Source organism: Ceratotherium simum, chromosome 28 (genome assembly GCF_057802395.1).
Source record: "Ceratotherium simum simum isolate JZ-2026a chromosome 28, ASM5780239v1, whole genome shotgun sequence".
NCBI lineage: Eukaryota > Metazoa > Chordata > Mammalia > Perissodactyla > Rhinocerotidae > Ceratotherium > Ceratotherium simum.
This window is the reverse complement of record NC_141927.1, coordinates 16,225,313-16,243,685: the sequence shown is the minus strand read 5'-3', so window position 1 is coordinate 16,243,685 and position 18,373 is coordinate 16,225,313. Positions and strand designations below refer to the sequence as shown.

Below are 18,373 nucleotides of genomic sequence, written 5' to 3'. Positions count from 1 at the left end.
GCATTTGGTTGATCTTCCCAATAAATAATGTTTCTAGAGAGATTTTTTTCTCATGAACTTTTATGGACCTGGTGTTCTCATTTCATTAGTTTTTGCAGTAAAAGTAAATCTGCCTCACAGTTTTCTGTGTTTAAAATAGGCATGAGATCAAGCAGAACCCACAGAGCTCTAGCAGACTTGCCCAAACCAAGTCTTGACCTGTCCCAAGTATGCTTTTCTGTTCTAAATAATTCAGATGCCACAGTTCTTTGAACCAACTGGTCTTCTGGGATGAGATCAGCTCAAGCTTTGCAAAGCGGTTCCCTTGCAACCTTATTTATCAATTATGGATTAAAACCAATTTTCTTAATGGTCCTAGTTTAGAATAATGAAGCGTAGTTAATAGAAGGCTCTATTACAGTTGGCATTTGGTCATAACGTTGAACTATGTAAAACAGGGTTATAAGTTTTTGATATTTATTAATCTAAATAATTTTCCTTCAACAGTACGATTCATCCAGCCTTCCAGCTCTGTTATTCAAAGCAAGAACCCTTTTGGGAGCTGAAAACCATCTGCAACATATCAACCATCAATTAGAGAAGCTACTTGACCAGGAATGAGAAGACCAGTCTTCTAATATGTGCCTATATAAAGATTAGTCTCATGCTACCGGTAGTCTGTTGCCTTCTGAAACTGTACTTTTATAAATAAAAATTCTTTTTGAAAAATCAAAAGGGGAGATATATATTTTTACTTCATTTTTCCACAAAGGAGATTAGGGGAGAAAACCCCAACTTTATTACTGTTAATTTGAGTTGAACATTTCTTTTTTTAATGTATCTGAGAATGTTGCTATAATAATAAAAAGTAAACTTCTCTAATTGTTCAGACTGGTTGTATGGCCTTGTCATCAGGATTTAATATTACTTTGTCATTCAAATTAAGTGAATGAACAATGTTAAGAGGCATCAGTTTGATTGTATAGTAGTTTTAGAGGCCATAATTAACTTTTTTGTTATTGTCTTAATAAGTTTTAAAATGTTGACACCTAGTCCTAATCAGCCCCCAGACATATAAAAGAAAGAGATTTAACCTATAAATAAACATGCAAAATTAAATTGATGTAAACACAGACTAACATTTAATCAATAAGGAGATTTCTACTGAATTTAAATACACGAAAGCTAATTTTCAATAAAACTGGTTTACTTCAATAAAAAATAAGAACTGGAAAGCAAAGTGATAAAATTTAGTTGATAATATAAATAGTTTTAATAATAAGTTACTATGTTATTAAATCTGTCTTCAGGCAAATTACAGGCTGGTTATGTAAGTGTCCATAGTTAATTAGCTACTCTTGCAATACTTCTATAATTAGTTCATCGGGAATTTCATCCACTCTCCTATTATAGCTGAGAAGACTGTTCTCTGCAGCTTCCGCTAGTTCAGCATCTTCAGTAGCTTCCAAAAAAGAAGTATCATCAATTCCACTATCCCAGTCAGCACCAGACAATGTAGCTTTTGACAACGTACAAGATGATGGTTTACGAGGACTCTTGGTTTCACTGTTTGTTGTTTCATCTGTTGTCAACTCCTCTTCCTTGAGTTCCAAAGGGGAGGGTACAGGAGAGTGCAATAGAAAGAAAATACAAGTTATCAGTCAGAATATGTGATGATTTCACCACATAGCCGATCTGGGTTGAATTAAGGTAGTATCAGACTAGTTCTTCAACAGATATTAAAATGAATATGCTGGATGATACTGTCTCCAATATAGTGACCACGGGAATAAGTTCATTAATTCAAATGCTGCTGCCATTGTAGCTCAGACACCCTTGAAACTCCAAACGTGGAAATGCCTGCAGTTCTGTGGTGCATTCTTTTCAAATATACAGATGGAGCTAGAGCAAGGGTAGACTGAATTTTTTAAAAAGTGGGTAGTCCAGCTAAGGGCAAACTGGAAAATATATCTGCTATATTAACAAGACTTATTTCCAAACAAAATGTCTATATGATAGACTTATTTCCCTAATTATTTTAGAAAATTAAGAACATGAATTGAAAAATGTTATAGAGAACAGTTTTGAGAGAATTGTCAAAATATGACTATCAATTGTGTATAATATTGTAGCAACATTAAATTTTCTGAATTTAATAATTTTACCATAGCTTTAAGAATGTCCTTATACTTCAGCTGCATGCTCAAGTGATGAAGGGTTTTGATGTCTGCAACTTTTCAAGAGATTTGTTATAGACCGAGTGTTTGTATCCCCCCCCAAAATTCATAAGTTGAAATCCTAACCCCCAATGTGATGGTATTAGGAGGTAGGCTTTTAGAGGGTGAATGGATCGTGAGGGTAGAGCCCTAATGAATGGGATTAGTGCCCTTATAAAAGAGAGTGCCACGTGAGGAGCTAGTAAAAAGACGGCTCTCTCTGACCCAGGAAGCTGGCTCTCACCAGACACCAAATCTGCCTGTACCTTGATCTTAGACTTTCCAGATGTTAGAACCATGAGAAATAAATTTGTTGTTCATAGGCCACCCAGTCTATGGCCTTTGGTTATAGCAGCCCAAAATGACTGCAAGATTCATCAAAAATAATATGTATATGCACAGTAGAGGAAGAAAACAAATGTGGCCAAATGTTAACAAATGGCAAATCTAGGTGAAGGGCATAGGGAAAAGTTTCTTGTTCTTGTGCAACATTTCTGCAGGTTATTTCTGCATGTTTTTTAAAATAATGTTAAAAGACTGCAATAAAAAAACAGGCAAATAACACTGAGTGGTAATTTGGTTTAAAATACTAAAAACAAAAAAAAACAGATGAAGCAGAAATGACAAATGTTAATTGTTAAAACTAAGTGATAGGTACATGGGTGTTCTTTTTATTTTTTTACTTTAAATAAAAAAACCAAAATAAGTTATGTCCAAGCAGTGGCAATACCGTACACCAAAAGTACTTTCAACTTGGCATTTTTGAGGTTACTAGATAAGCACCAAAAGTACTTTTAAAAATCCACTGAAACCACAAACACCAAAATAACATTCCAAACGAACAAGGATGACATATTCCTCCTCCTCTTAGAGGCAAAGTTTATTTTTAAAAATTTAATTTGTTCTTGGTTATTTCAAAACCCTTTTTTTAACCTCGGAGGTTACCAGAGAAGCTGGCTCTCAGCTACTTTAAGATTTTATTTATTTATTTTTTCCCCCCAAAGCCCCAGTAGATAGTTGTGTGTCATAGCTGCACATCCTTCTAGTTGCTGTGTGTGGGACGCGGCCTCAGCATGGCCGGAGAAGCAGCGCGTCGGTGCGAGCCCGGGATCCGAACCCGGGTCGCCAGCAGTGGAGCACGCTCACTCAACCACCAAGCCACGGGGCCGGCCCTCAGCTACTTTATGTACAGCTCCCACAGACCACGAATGAGCTTCCCACCATTTCTATCTTGGATGTCTGAGTTTTTTCAGGAGAATTTTTTAAATCAAATTGAATAGATACCAGACCATTATCTAGAAGGTCGACTCAAGCCCTTGTTCAGCTTGCAGCAGGTAACTTTTACTCTAACCACAACACAATAAAGGAAAAGGCTGATAGATGAGGGGGCAGAAAACACTAAAAAGTCTAGAAAATAACCTGAGTAGTTAACAAAAAATTCTTGTAAAATATTAATAAGATCTCATAGAAAAGTGGACAGAGGTCAGTTACAGGTAATCCATAATAGAAATACAAATAGTAAATCTGAAGAAAGTTCAACTTCATTAATTAACTAAGAAACGTAGGGGCCAGCCCGGTGGCGCAAGCAGTTGGGTGCGTGCGCTCCGCTGCAGCGGCCCGGGGTTTGCAGGTTTGGATCCCGGGCGTGCACCGAGGCAGGGCATGTTAGGCCATACTGTGGCGGCGTCCCATATAAAGTGGAGGAAGACAGCCACGGATGCTAGTTCAGGGCCAATATTCCTCAAGAGAAAAGGGGAGGATTGGCATCAGATGTTAGCTCAGGGCTAGTCCTCCTCACAAAAAAAAAGAAAAAAAAGTAAAACAACTGAAATACCACTTTTCGCCTACCACTTTGGTAAAGATTAAAAGGTAAAAATAAGCAATGCTGGCAAAAGTTTGGGGTGACAGATGCTCTCATAAATTGTGAAGCCTAATGTCCTATCATTTTTATGGAGAGCAATTTGGTAATATGTACTACTGAAAATATTTGTGATAGTTTAAGTAGGGAAAAAAGCCTGCAAAGTAATATGTATACCATGACTTTAAAATATATACATATAAGCATACATAGGTACAAATTCTGGAAAATATATGCCAAAATACTTACATCAGTTATCTCTGAGTGGTCAAATTATGAGTTAGGATGATTATTTTTGCCCCCTTTCGCTTTTTATGTATTTTCTAATTTTTTCCTACAATGAATGTGAATTATTTGGGTAGATAAAGTTTTATTTTTGGTGAGGGAGGAAGATCAGCCCTGAGCTAACATCCATGCCAATCCTCCTCTTTTTGCTGAGGAAGACTGGCCCTGGGCTAACATCTGTGCCCATCTTCCTCCACTTTATGTGGAGCGTCACCACAGCATGGCCTGAAAAGCAGTGCATCGGTGCGTCAGTGCGCATCCGGGATCTGAACCTGGGCCGCCAGCAGTGGAGGGCGCACACTGAAAGGCTATGCCACAGGGCCGGCCCCAATAAAAGTTTTTAAAGGCAAAGTGTTGGTTTGGCAATCTACCAAAACTAAAAATGCATATACCCTTTGACACAATTCTAATTCTAGAAATTGAAATCTGGACACATTTGGACACTACTCACAGCTCATTTATACTGTTGTACCAAGAACTAGTTAGTAATGAGAAAGAAAATAAAAACTGCACTTACGTCTTTGAGAAGAAACTGGAGACATACTTCAGCAGGTAATGGAAAACCTGAATCAGAAACAGTAAAATTATTTTATATAGGTACCTAATTTTTACTTTGTGGTAAAAGTAAAAATTAATAACTCACAGTCAGATTTGAAGTTTCCTGCTTTACATACAGGGTCATGACATTTCTGATACCAAACTTCGTTTTTCAGATCAACCAAAATCCTTTACGTTAAAAAAAAGAAAAAAATTATTACTTAATACCCAGATTGGATAGAAAACAAAATTCAGCTTCATGCTGTTTACAAGAGATATGCAGAACATGGAGAGGAGTTAAAAAGTAAAAGGATGGACATAGATATACACCAACCAAAAGCAAACTGTGGTTGCCAAAAATCACAAAAAAATGGACTTTAGGTCAAAAAGGACATATTGACAAAAGTTCCTCCCAGGAAGACAGACTAATTCCCAATCTGTACCCAGCAAGATACTTCAAAGTATGTGAGCAAAACTGACAGAACTTCCAGGATAAACAAATCTTCTACCATAAATCAAGATTTTAAAAAGCATTCTTTTGATAACTGATACAACAACCACAAAAAAATTCAGTAATGATACAGAAAATTTAAATGACATAATTAAAAAGCAATTAACAAATGTGATATAATAGTCATATATGAATAATGCTTCAAATAATTAGAAGCAGCTCTTTACATTCACATATAAAACAATGATAAAAACTGACTATGCTAGAGGCTGGCCCTCTGGCCTAGTGGTTAAGTTCTGGGCGCCCCACTTTGGTGGCCCAGGTTCAGTTCCCCAGTGTGGACCTACACGACTCGTCAGCAGCCATGATGTGGCAGTGACCCACATACAAACTAGAGGAAGATTGGCAACAGATGTTAGCTCAGGGCTGATCTTCTTCGCAAAAAGAGGAAGATGGGCAACAGATGTTAGCTCAGGGTGAATCTTCCTCGGCAAAAAAAAAAAAATTGACAATGCTAGGTACCATGTGAATTTCACCAAATTTAAAAGTATTCATTCACACAACACATTCTCTGAGTACATAGCAAATTATTTAGAAATAACAAAAAGACACTTAACAGAAACCCATAACTTGGAAATTAAAAACATTTCTAAATAACCAACGACTCAAGGAAAAATCATGATGGGAATTAGAAAATGCTTAGAACTGAATGGAATTGAAAATACATATTAAAATATGTGAAATAGAGCTAAAGTAATCTATAGAGGGAAATTTAGAATCTGAAAAGATTATTTACAAAAAAGAATGGCTAAAGACAAATGAGTTAAGTAAGTAACTTGGAAAATGAACAACAGCATAAACTTAATAAAATAAAAGGTAAGAAGTAATAAAGAGAAAAAATTAAAAAGAATCAACAAGGCCAAAATGTGAAAACTAATAAGTTTCTTGCAAGATTAAACAAAAAATAAAGACACATATGTAATTACAAATTCAGTGCAGATGTAAGTACCAATGCAGAATAGACTAAAAATATAAGAATATTATGAACGACTTTTGCCAGTAACATTGAAAATTCTGGTAAAATAGACAAAATACTAGATAAAAATATAACAAACTAAGCAAACTTAAAACATTACAGAGGGCCGGCCCCGTGGCTTAGCGGTTAAGTGCGTGCGCTCCGCTGCTGGCGGCCCGGGTTCGGATCCCGGGTGCGCACCGAGGCACCACTCCTCCAGCCATGCTGAGGCCGCGTCCCACATACAGCAACTAGAAGGATGTGCAGCTATGACAGACAACTATGTACTGGGGCTTTGGGGGAAAAATAAATAAATAAAATCTTAAAAAAAAAAAAAAAAAAAAAAAAAACATTACAGAAAACTTAGACAATCCTATAACCATAAAAAATAAAATTCTAAAAATTTGATTAAGTAGCTTAAAATCTTCCCACATTTCACAGAAAAGGAAACATAAAAGGCTAACGTTCCTTGCGGCAGTGGGACACGTACCCAGGAGAGAAAAATGCAGGTGACTCAGTCTAGTCGCCTCATAAACATTCCAATAATAGATTTACTAATAAACAGACTGATGCTGCAGATCCCCACTGTCTACCAAAGTACCCCAGGACATGTAGGACCGTGACATCTTCCCAGAGAAACACAGTGATACTTGACCTCTGTCAAGCACCCCACAAACTACTTGCTTGCAGTTCATGACTTCAATATTACATCACCTTTCATTCCTTTCAGTGATGTCCTACCTTTGTAGAGCTGGGGGTTTTTTGGTAGAGCTTTGATAAAAAGTACCATAAACATCAATGTGGAACGAGACATGACGGTGGGGACAGCAGTGTCCAATTTGATTCCAAGGTTTAAGAGGTTATGCAGTGCTCAAAAGGACACATTCCATTAATAAGTAACTGTATTAAGAAGGGTCAAAAGGTACAAGCTTCCAGTTAGAAAATAAATAAGTCATGGGGGTATAATGTACAGTGTGATGACTATAGTTAATAATATTGTATTGCCTAGTGGAAGGTTGCTAAGAGAGTAAATCTTAAAAGTTCTCATCACAAGAAAAAAAATTTTGCAACTATGTATGGTGACAGATGTTAACTAGACTTATTGTGGTGATCATTTCACAATATATACAAACATCAAATCATTATGTTGTACATCTGAAACTAATATAATGTTATATGTCAATTACACCTAAATAAAAAAAGAATGAAATAAAAATATTATTTTCTTTCAATTTATGAATATTGTTTTTTCAAAGAGCTACTAAATTGTTAGAACATAAACACTTATTAAGGTGTTTGAAACTAATTAATAAACAGAACATTAGGTATTTCTTTTGGCCTCACAACAATGTGAAAAAATTACTAAGATACTAAGGGCTACATGAACCGAGAAAGCCTGGGAACCTCTGGGCCGATGGTATTTGCTAGGGGGAGTGTCCTTAGCTACAGAATGCTCTTTGCAGGATGTTTCTGATTTCTGCCTATAGGAAATAAACCTAGAGTCTATTTATTTATGAGGCACGGTTCCCTGGAAATGTCACACATGCTATCTAACTATATGAGTATAAAATGCAGATGTTTCATAACCTCAGTGCTCCCTGCTCTGTGCGGTGACTGCTCACTTCTGCCTCGGCTTTCACCCTGGGTCAAGAGAGTGTCCACTGCAGAAGGCCCGGGGGCGCCAACCCTGCCAGATGCCTCAGCCCTCACTCTGCTTCACCTGTGCCTTCTGACTCCTTGTACCTTTAAAATTATTAGTAAGGCTTGACATCGGGTAAGATCTCTGATTCGTATGAGTGAGGTTGGACAATCCAATCCTCAAATTCATTAGTAATCAGAGAAATTCAGATGAAAACTACAAATCTTTTTATACCCACAGATTAGCAAAACAAATTTTCAAAACCTAACAATACCAAAGTCTTGGTGAAAATACGGAGCAGCAGGAAATCTGAAAACACCGCTGGTAGGAGTATAAGTTAGCATGACCATTTGGGAAAATAATTTATTATCTAGTAAAGCATGTGCACATTCCATGACACAGAAATTCTACTTTTAGATATATCCTTTGAGAAACTCTTGCATATGTGCACTAGGAAATACATACAAGAATATCTGTAGCTTCACTGTTCATAACAGTAAGCCAAATGTCCATAGTAGGACAACAGATAAACTGGCATATGTATAGTTATATAAAGGCATACTATACAATAAAGAAAAAAGAGGAAGCTACAGCCACATGCTGTAATACGGATGAACCTCACAAATAGTGTTGACCAAAAGGCAAGTCAAAGGATGCAATTTACATAAGATTCAAAAATATATAAAATGAAACAATATATTGTTTGGGGATACAAATATATATGGAAAAAACCATAAAGAAAAGCTAAGATTAACACAAATCCAGGATAATAGCTATTATCTCTGAGGGCCAGAGAAGAAGAAATTGGGGTTGGGCCCACAAGGTGCTTCTGAGGTCTGATCAAGTTCTCTTTCTTAAGGGGGGTAGCAGATATGACAAGTGGTCATTCTAGTGTTAGTCTTTAAAATGTATATATACATTACATACACTCTTTTATATGTACAATATATTTTACAGTTAAGAAAAAGAATAGATTATGGATACATAATACAACCCGGTAATTCTTCAGAAAGAAATATATCGCAACTTGAGAATCTCGAAAAGTTAAAAGATGATCATTGTAAAGTTACATGCATAGGAAAGAAACTAGAAAGACACACCAAAATCATAACTGTAGTTATTACTGGTTCTGTGACTATGGGGGATCTTTTCCTTTGTGTTTTTCTATGTTATAGTTTTGTGTACTAAACCTTTAGTTTTTGAAGTTTTTTTTTTAAACTGAATTAATCTATATGTAAGTATAGCACTGAATCATGCTACCCAACATGTTTTCCAGCTTTCTAGCAAGTTTCATGAGCATCTTCTCATGTCTGGCACATGCGCTGGTTATGCCTGATGTACAGAAGTCTCAGCTTTGACATTAAATATAAAACAGCAAAATTTCCCATAACTGATAACTACTAAGTTTGTATTTTATCCCTATTCTAACCATATCTTTATATTATTTAAAATTCTATTTCTGGTTTTACTTCATCCTTTACTTCTCCTTTTGCCAGGGGCATTTTAAAGAAAACTCCTAACACAGGGCCTGGCATATACAGCAAGCATTCAATAACTATTGGTTCCCTTCCATACCGTTCTTTGTCTTGAACATGTCAACATAGCCTTAACTCCAACGCCTAACACTGAGTAGTTTCCTTCTTGCCCAGGTTTGCTCAGTTTCGATTTAGACTCCACGAGGTGCCAAAGGCCAGGGGCCACAAAGGAGAAACATACCTCCATCATCACTGCTCATCCACCTCTCCACCGCCTCTAGCTTCCTTCTAGCCCTACTCAAGTCTACCCTAGTCTTCTCCAGACTATACTATCTAGATTACTTTACCAAATAAAGTACAAATAGAGATAATATGTGCTAGAAAAAGGTAATAATTAAGATATTCAAATTAAAGACTGTAAAACACGAACCAAAAATGACATAAATTGAATTACAACTAAATTTATCAAAAAGACAAAATCATCTTTATATTCTCAAATTTATTTAAAAATTATAAATATTTAAAACATAGTATTGGTTAAATACATAGAATTCATTAATAAGCAATATTACTTACATGATATTGTTACTCTTGTGAGCTCTTCCAATGTTTTCACACCAGCGATATTTACAAATATCATACACCAATAATTCTTCTAGGAAAAAGTAGTTCCAACGCCGAATTCCTAAAATGCAAATAATATTTCTAAAGGTATTTTTACTCTATCATATAACAGTTAATAAAGAATAAGATTATCTTTACCTCCTTTAATTCCATTTTTATTCACCAAAGAAAGAACAAATTGATCAATTTCAGGGTAGGGTGAACACTGAAAACCTTCAATTCTTTCTACTGCAACAGAGAGAAAAGTTAATTACAAATTATAATGGCTAAAAGGTGAGGAGTTAAATCTTGATTTAAGTTGTTGTTTAATACAATTTGCAACCCTCCAGATATTTTTCCTTTTTGGCAATTTGCCTTTCATCCAGTCATGGATTCTTATTTTTTTTTAATTGAGGTATAATTGACATAAATTATATTAGTTTCAGGTGTACAACATAATGATTTGCTATTTGTATATATTGCAGAACGATCACCACAATAAGTCTAGTAACATGGATTCTTATTCACCTACAAGGAAGCAGGAAGATTCAAACCTCTCAGGTCAAATATTAACTAATTTTCTTGAAAAGCATTTATAATCATTTCAATTGCTTTCTTCACTCTGATAAAGAGAAAGGCAGCCCCTTACATCCAGGAGCTGGCCTATTATTATCAGTTAGGCTTTGGTGTTGCTATAAGCTGGCCGGGCACTCACAGCTCAGCCCTGTGTTCTCCTGTTAATCATAAACCATTCCACAGAACTTCAACATCAGATAAGATGACTCTGTGGCCATGACGGTTCAAGACAAAAACAAGACCACTCTGTAATCATGTGTGAGCACAGACAAAACAGGAACATTTTCCAGACCACAAAAATGACCAACCACCCCCATCCTGTCTAATATAAGTAACTGTTCCTTCTTTACTAACTATATAGTTTTAGTCGGTCTGCAGTCTGCCTTCTTTCTAGATAAGATTTATCAACATATTCAAATATTGAATTGTCGCTGACAGCACACAGTTCAGAACAAAGCCACGCTTCCTTGGACACTCCTCAAAAGCACCTAACCCAAGCCTTAATCCTGTAAGTTATTCCTAACACCCTTTCACTGTGATGCCCCACGGTTCCCTATGGTGTGCGTTCTCCATCGCTGCTGCCAGTGATAAACTCAGCTTGCTCACTACACATGTGGTCTTTAGCTGTAGGGCACTGACAATTCAGTTATATTTTGTATCTAAGAATCTACTGGAATAATTTAGAATAATTTATTTAAAATCTCATTTAATTTCTAAATACAGAATAATCTAGTTTTCTGAAAGCCCATATTTCACTTACAAAAGTAATATGCATAATTGGAGAAATTTTGGAAAATATATTAAAGCAGAAATGAGAGAAATAAACTTCAAATCAATGTCTAGAAATAACTGTTAAACATCTAGAAGAAACACATATAAGAATATATGTTATCCATATTTTTTAATAAAACTTGTGATCACACTTCACATATAATTTTAGAGTCTACCTTTTCTCTTAACATCATAAATGAACGTTTTCCATCTTATACAGGCTTTATAAACTTAAACGGCTACAGAGTATTTTGATGTAATCAATGTAACCAATCCCATTTTGTTGTACCTTTAGAATGTTTTCAGTTTTTCACTATTATAAACAATTATAGCCCAAAATATGTGTATAAAAATGTTTACTGGAGAGTTTATGTCTGAAATCTTAGAAAAAACATATCTGTTCTTCCGTATAGAAATGAAGGACATACAGATTTCATGAAAAGCTATGCAGCCGTTAAAAGAATAAGGAAGCTCTCCACATATAGGAAATACAGGAAAAGCTCTGCTGGGTTAAATAGGAAACTATTAACAGTGGTTACCCATCTTTGATTGTGGACAGAGGGGTGAAGAAAACTTTTAGTTTTTTTTATTTTAATATGTGTTTATTTATACAAACAATCTAGGTTATTTTTGTATTTTTTTCAAAAACATCATAAAATGAAAATTTGTGAATCAGCTTTAAAATAAAATAAATTTTGTATCCTTAAATTTTCATAGGAAATTGTTTTCTTAAAATTACCTGAAGTGCTGGTACCATTAAAATCCTCGACTCGTTTTTGTTCATTCTGAAATGTGTCACATGTAAGAATTCGTAAAGTATCTGAGAATCTGAAGAAGAAAATATGTACAACATAGTAACATTATATTAGAATTAAAGAGACATGGCTTGGGCTTGCCCCGTGGCTTAGCGGTTAAGTACTCGCGCTCCGCTACTGGCGGCCCAGGTTCGGATCCCGGGCGCGCACCAACGCACCGCTTCTCTGGCCATGCTGAGGCCGCGTCCCACATACAGCAACTAGAAGGATGTGCAACTATTATATACAACTATCTACTGGGTCTTTGGGGAGAAAAAAGGAGGATTGGCAATAGATGTTAGCTCAGGGCCGGTCTTCCTCAGCAAAAAGAGGAGGATTAGCACGGATGTTAGCTCAGGGCTGATCTTCCTCAAAAAAAATAAATAAATAAAATAAAATAAATAAATCAATAAAAATAAATAAAAAGAGACACGGCTACAGAAAAAATGAATTTCAAATAGTTCCATATTAAAATCCTTTGTTCAACAGCTAATTGTTTTAGGACATTTATGCCACATTTGCCTACAAAAGCACCAACCCTACCCATATGAAAAAGAGTAGTTTGGTGAACATTTAAAATAACTTTCCTAAACTATAAAGTGCATCAGAGGACTCTAGGACAGCTGAAGCTACAGAATAAAGTATAAATCTAGTCCCCAAACATACAGAGCTTTTGAAACGTTTGTTACAATAATTTAAAAAGTGTGAATAATAGGAAGACAGAAGAAAAGAGGGATGAAAGTAATGGGGAAAATGGATTCAAATTAACTGAAAGAAAAGATATATTCATAACCATAAAGAATTTAGCCTTTATTTCAGGAAGAAAAATACCTGATAATTTACTAGGATACACAAAAGACAGTTAAGGTAACCCTATTGAGTAGAAGAACTCTCCACTTCTGTGAAATTACATTGAAACTACAGAAGAAATGGGATTTGGGAATCGGGAGACTACCTGTACTTGAGGCTGTACTACAGGCCAACTGTGTTGCTTTTCCCATACGTTATAGAACGTGATCTTATTCTGATGTCAACATAGTACGCAGCAACAGTCATATAATTTATAATTTTTACACTACTACCATACTACTTCTAGAATCTCAGAGACGACTACTACTAACAACTAATGTTTACAGAACAAAGACCACGTGCCAGGCACTGCTGTAAATGTCTTACATGTACAGCTTTAACTTACTTAATCTTCACAACTCCCGAAGATAGGTGTTGATATTATTTCCATTTTAAAGGTAAGGAGGGGCCGGCCCTGTGGCGTAGCGGTTAAGTGCGTGCACTCTGATGCTGGTGGCCCGGGTTCGGATCCCAGGTACGCACCAACTTACAGCTTGTCAGGCCATGCTGTGGCGGCATCCCATATAAAGTAGAGGAAGACAGGCACGGATGTTAGCCCAGGGCCAGTCTTCCTGAGCAAAAAAAGAGGAGGATTGGCATGGATGTTAGCTCAGGGCTGATCTTCCTCACAAAAAAATAAATAAATAAATAAAGGTAAGGAAACTAAGACTTTGATGTTACTTCTGAGATATGTTATGAAAGAAATAAAAAAGTCCAGAAATATAGGAAGACAAACAACGCATCTTCCCACGCTCCTGGGTAACCAACCGCTGCCAAGTGGACATCCAGATATAACTTTCCCTAGAGAAATGCATTCTAAATATTTTTATTAAAATTCATTTCTATGAAATTTCTCATTAAAATTATATTTAGGGAAGTCAGAGGGAGAAGAATTAGAGCAAGTTAATTTAGCAAGGCAATTTAGTCTGATCCTTAATCACATGGTTTAGACTAAACAAAAATTGCCAGCCCAGAATGAAAGGGAATGCAGGTAAATATTTCTGTGAAAGATGTCTTTCACACTTTTTAAAAATGACCAAAACATGAAAATCTAAAAGTTCAATAATAGAACTTACAAAAAATTAGAGTATATCAATATAATGGAAAGTTATATAGGCATTAAAAGTTTTACTTACAGTTCACTGTTAGCAAGTTATTAACTTGGCAAATATTAATGATGTAATGTTGAGTGGATCAAACAGGTGACATAACCATATAAATAATGATTTAAAGAAATATTTTTTGAAGGAACGAGCTATATAAATTATATGTATGTAAGTGCACATATGAAAAGAAAATGAGATGTTTCCCAATGCAATACAAGTAGTTTTTATTTTCTTCTTTACAGAAGTGATAATCATTTTAGAAAAACTGGAAAATATATAAAATGTAACTGTAAAAGGATATAAAGAGAAGACTAAGTGGTTAAAAAAGAACTTTTACTATCATTTTTCAGTTAATGGACAAAAGAGAACAGTTTATCTAAAATTTAAAGAACTGACTTTCTTTTTTTTTTGGTGAGGAATACTGGCCGTGAGCTAACATCTGTGCCCATCTTCCTCCATTTTGTATGTGGGATGCTGCCATAGCATGCCTTGATGAGCGACGCACAGGTCCGTGCCTGGGATTCAAACCTGCGAACTCTGGGCCGCAAAAGCAGAGCAAACGAAGTTAACCGCTAAGCTACTGGGCCAACCCCAAGAACTGACTTTCTTTTTCTTAAGGAAGAATGAGTTTACACAATTCTCATTTTAGTACTATACAATGCCATTCACTGCTTAATAAATATTCATGAATACACAATGGTTTAATTCTGGTACCATATACCTGACATTGCTGACCAAAGAAGAGAGGAAATACTGATATTCTTCAGAAATATTCGTTGACTGTGTAGGAGAAAATCTGTTATCTTCAGCGACCTCCAAAGCCACATGCTTTCCTATTTTTGATGATTTATATAGACGAAAGTTTCTATTTCTTGTATAAACTCCTATATCAAAAATTAATAAAACAAAATGAACACGTTTTCAGTGACTTTTTTTGTTTTTAATAATTTTATTTATTTATTTTCCCCCAAAGCCCCAGTAGATAGTTGTACGTCATAGTTGCATATCCTTCTAGTTGCTGTATGTGGGACGCGGCCTCAGCATGGCCGGAGAAGTGGTGTGTTGGTGCGTGCCCGGGATCCGAACCCAGGCCACCAGCAGCGGAGCACGAGCACTTACCCGCTAAGCCACGGGGCCGGCCCTCAATGACTTATTTTTATAGTCAGCACATACTAAATTAATTTGTATAGCATTATTAGAAGAAACAATTGGTTCTGGCTCAAGATGGCAACGTAGGAAGATCCTAAAGTCACCACCTTCCAGGGACACACTGAATCTACAACTATATACGGAAAAACTTCCTGTGAAAAAAAACTGAAAACTGGTGGAGCAACCCATCCACATTGGGCAAACGAGAGAGAAACCACACAGAAGCGGGTAAAAAAGGCTGAGACCATCTTGCCATAAACCTCGCCCCCGCACAGCAACCCACAATCGGGAGGGAACTCAGAACCTGGAGCTTCTTCCTGAGGAGCAAAGAGTTTGCACCCCACACTGGGCACCAACTTTTAAGAGTGGCATCTGAGAGACGAACCCCCAAAACATCTGGCTTTGAAGACCAACTGGGCTCATACCCACAAGACCAGCTGGGCTGTGGCAAACTGAGGAACAGCTCATAAAGGGCTCGTGTGCACACTCACCGACCCCAGAGCCCAACACAGAAGCAGCCCTTTAAAAAGCACCCAGACTTTATGTGAAAGAGACTCACTTGCTAATTTTAAAGCATTAGTCTGATAGGCCAGGGCTCCTGCTAGGATACTCTCCAGGGACAGAGGCTGGTAGGCGCCATCTTCCTGCTCTCCCTCTGCCTTGCTAAAGCTGGCAGGTGCCGTCTTTTTTTTCTTTTCGGGCAGTTGCCAAATGGCAACTAAAGCCTAAAGATTTAGGCTCCAATCAGTGGGTGCCAGCTTCCATGATCTCCTGCTTGCTAAACTGCCAGGTGCTATCTTTTTTATTTTCTTTTTCCTTTTTTCAGCGGCTGCAATCTTTGCACTCCCCTCTGCCTTGCTCCAGCCAGTGGGCACCACCTTCATACTCTCCCTCTGCTGTGCTCCAGAGCACCAGTATCTCCCAGAGAGGAGCTTCTACACATGTCCGGTACCCCAGTTTTTACAAGTTGTGACGCAATTTTTGCAGCTGCCACTGAGGGGATACCACTTGATCGTCTGGGTCTAGAGGCCAGGGGTGCTTGAGTTCCTGGGTCCAACAGGGCTGTAACAAACAGAGAGACAGTTCTTGGCAGGCTACCACCCCTAGGGCACTGCACAGACAGCAGACTGAAACACACCTGCAGCCTTTCTATGAAAGAGGCCTACTTGCTTGTCCTGGAGCTTTGGCCTTAAGGGTAGGATTCAGGTTTTGCACACGGAGCTGCTCTCAGGGAATGTAGGCCAAGGGATGCTCTCTTTGCAATCTCCCTCTACCTCAATACAGCTCACTGGTTTCTCCCAGAAAGGAGCTTATACACTCGTCTGGAGCCCTGATTTTTGTGACTGCTGCCCAAGGGATACCTCCAGATCACCTGGCTCTGGTGGCCATCAAGGCTTACACTTGCAGCCCTGGGGACTGTATATATTTGCATTCTTTAAAAGCTGCTGCCTGAGGGTTTAGCTTCTAATTAGCATGAATCTAAGTGCTAACAGAGATCTCCTTTGAGATAATGACCAGTCTTGGCATAGTCTCAACTACTGGGAGCTATTAAAAATAAAACAGGCTGCTTGCACAATCACAAAGGTTTGAGAGACAACCAAGAGCTAAGGCAGAATTGAACAATGAAGTTCATCTCCTACACAAGCCAACCTTTTAAGAGCGGGAAAGGTGGCTGTTTCATCTAATGCATAGAAACCAACACAAAGAATCAAACAAATTAAAGAAACAAAGAAATATGTTCCAAACAAAGACCAAGATAAAACGTCAGAAAAAAAAAACTTCAATGAAAAAGAGATAAGTAATTTACCTGATAAAGATCTCAAGATAATGGTCATAAAGATGTTCACTGAAATATACTGAGAACTTCAACAAAGAGGTAGAAAATATAAGAAACTACCAAACAGAAGTCACAGAGCTGAAGAATACAGTAACTGAACTGAAAAATACACCAGAGGGGTTTGAAGCAGAAGAGAGGATCAGTGAACCTGAAGACAGGGCAGAGGAACTTACCCAAACAGGGCAGCAAAAAGAGAAAAGAATTTTAAAAAGTGAAGATACCTTAAGGGACTTCTGGGACAACATCAAGCAGACTAACATTTGCATTATAGGAGACCCAGAAAAAGAAGAGAGAAAGGGGCAGAAAATTTATTTGAAAAAATAATGGGTGAAAACTTTCCTAACCTGGGGAAGGAAATAGACATATAGATGCAGGAAGCCCAGAGGGCTGCAAACAAAATGAATCCAAAGAGACCCACACCAAGATACATTATAAATGTCAAAAGTTAAAGAATCTTAAAAGCAGCAAGAGAAAAACAACTTGTTACATACAAAGGAATCCCCATAAGACAATCAGCAGATTCTTTAGCAGAAACGTTGCAGGCCAGAAGGGAGTGACATGATGCATTCAAAGTGCTGAAAGAAGAAAACTTCCAACCAAGAATACTCTATCCAGCAAAGTTATCATTCATAACTCAAGGATAGATAAAGAGTCTTCCAGACAAGCAAAAGCTATAGGAGTTCATCACCACTAAATCAGCCTTACAAGAAATGTTAAAGGGACTTCTTAAAGCTGGAAAAATTGGGTGCTAATTAGTAGCAAGAAAACATATGAAAGTATAAATTTCACTGGTAAAGGTAAATACATAGCAAAAATAGTGGATTAATAACTTATAAAGCTAATGTGAAGGTTAAAAGACAAAAGTAGTAAAAATAACTACTTAGGTAAGGGATACACAAGATAAAAATATGTAAAATGTGACATCAAAAATATGAAATGTAGGAGGGAGGAGTAAAAATGTAGACCATTCAAACTTAAGTTGTTATCAACTTAAAATAGACTTATAAATATAAGTTGCTATATGTAAGCCTCATGGTAAACACAAGCAAAAACCTATAGTAGATACACAAAAGACAAGGAGAAAGGAATCTAAGCATAACACTAAAGAAAGTCATCAAAGAAGTAGAAATGAACAGAGGAACTACGAAACAGCCAGAAAACAATTAACAAAACAGCAATAAGTACATGCCTATCAATAATTACTTTAAATGTAAATGCTCCAATCAAATGACA

At 36.8% G+C, this 18,373-nt stretch overlaps 2 protein-coding genes across 10 annotated transcripts in view; one reads left to right on the top strand and one right to left on the bottom strand.

Moving 5' to 3' along the window:
* Nucleotides 1–941, top strand: part of CENPU (centromere protein U) — a 40,185-nt gene extending 39,244 nt beyond the window's left edge. The window contains exon 12 of one of the 2 annotated variants that reach the window (XM_087418352.1): nucleotides 487–941. In XM_087418352.1, coding sequence (XP_087274478.1) covers nucleotides 487–577 — 91 coding nt within the window. In that variant the 3' untranslated portion in view covers nucleotides 578–941. The remainder of the gene's footprint in view (nucleotides 1–486) is intronic. The other variant, XM_087418351.1, reaches the window with a different exon arrangement.
* Nucleotides 942–1,104: 163 nt separating this feature from the next.
* Nucleotides 1,105–18,373, bottom strand: part of PRIMPOL (primase and DNA directed polymerase) — a 43,218-nt gene continuing 25,949 nt past the window's right edge. For 7 of the 8 annotated variants that reach the window (XM_087418343.1, XM_087418347.1, XM_087418344.1 and 4 more), the window contains 7 exons: nucleotides 14,876–15,038; nucleotides 12,145–12,233; nucleotides 10,218–10,307; nucleotides 10,032–10,140; nucleotides 4,982–5,064; nucleotides 4,856–4,902; nucleotides 1,105–1,580 (listed from right to left, as the gene is read on the bottom strand). In XM_087418343.1, coding sequence (XP_087274469.1) covers nucleotides 1,332–1,580; nucleotides 4,856–4,902; nucleotides 4,982–5,064; nucleotides 10,032–10,140; nucleotides 10,218–10,307; nucleotides 12,145–12,233; nucleotides 14,876–15,038 — 830 coding nt within the window. In that variant the 3' untranslated portion in view covers nucleotides 1,105–1,331. The remainder of the gene's footprint in view (nucleotides 1,581–4,855; nucleotides 4,903–4,981; nucleotides 5,065–10,031; nucleotides 10,141–10,217; nucleotides 10,308–12,144; nucleotides 12,234–14,875; nucleotides 15,039–18,373) is intronic. The other variant, XM_087418349.1, reaches the window with a different exon arrangement.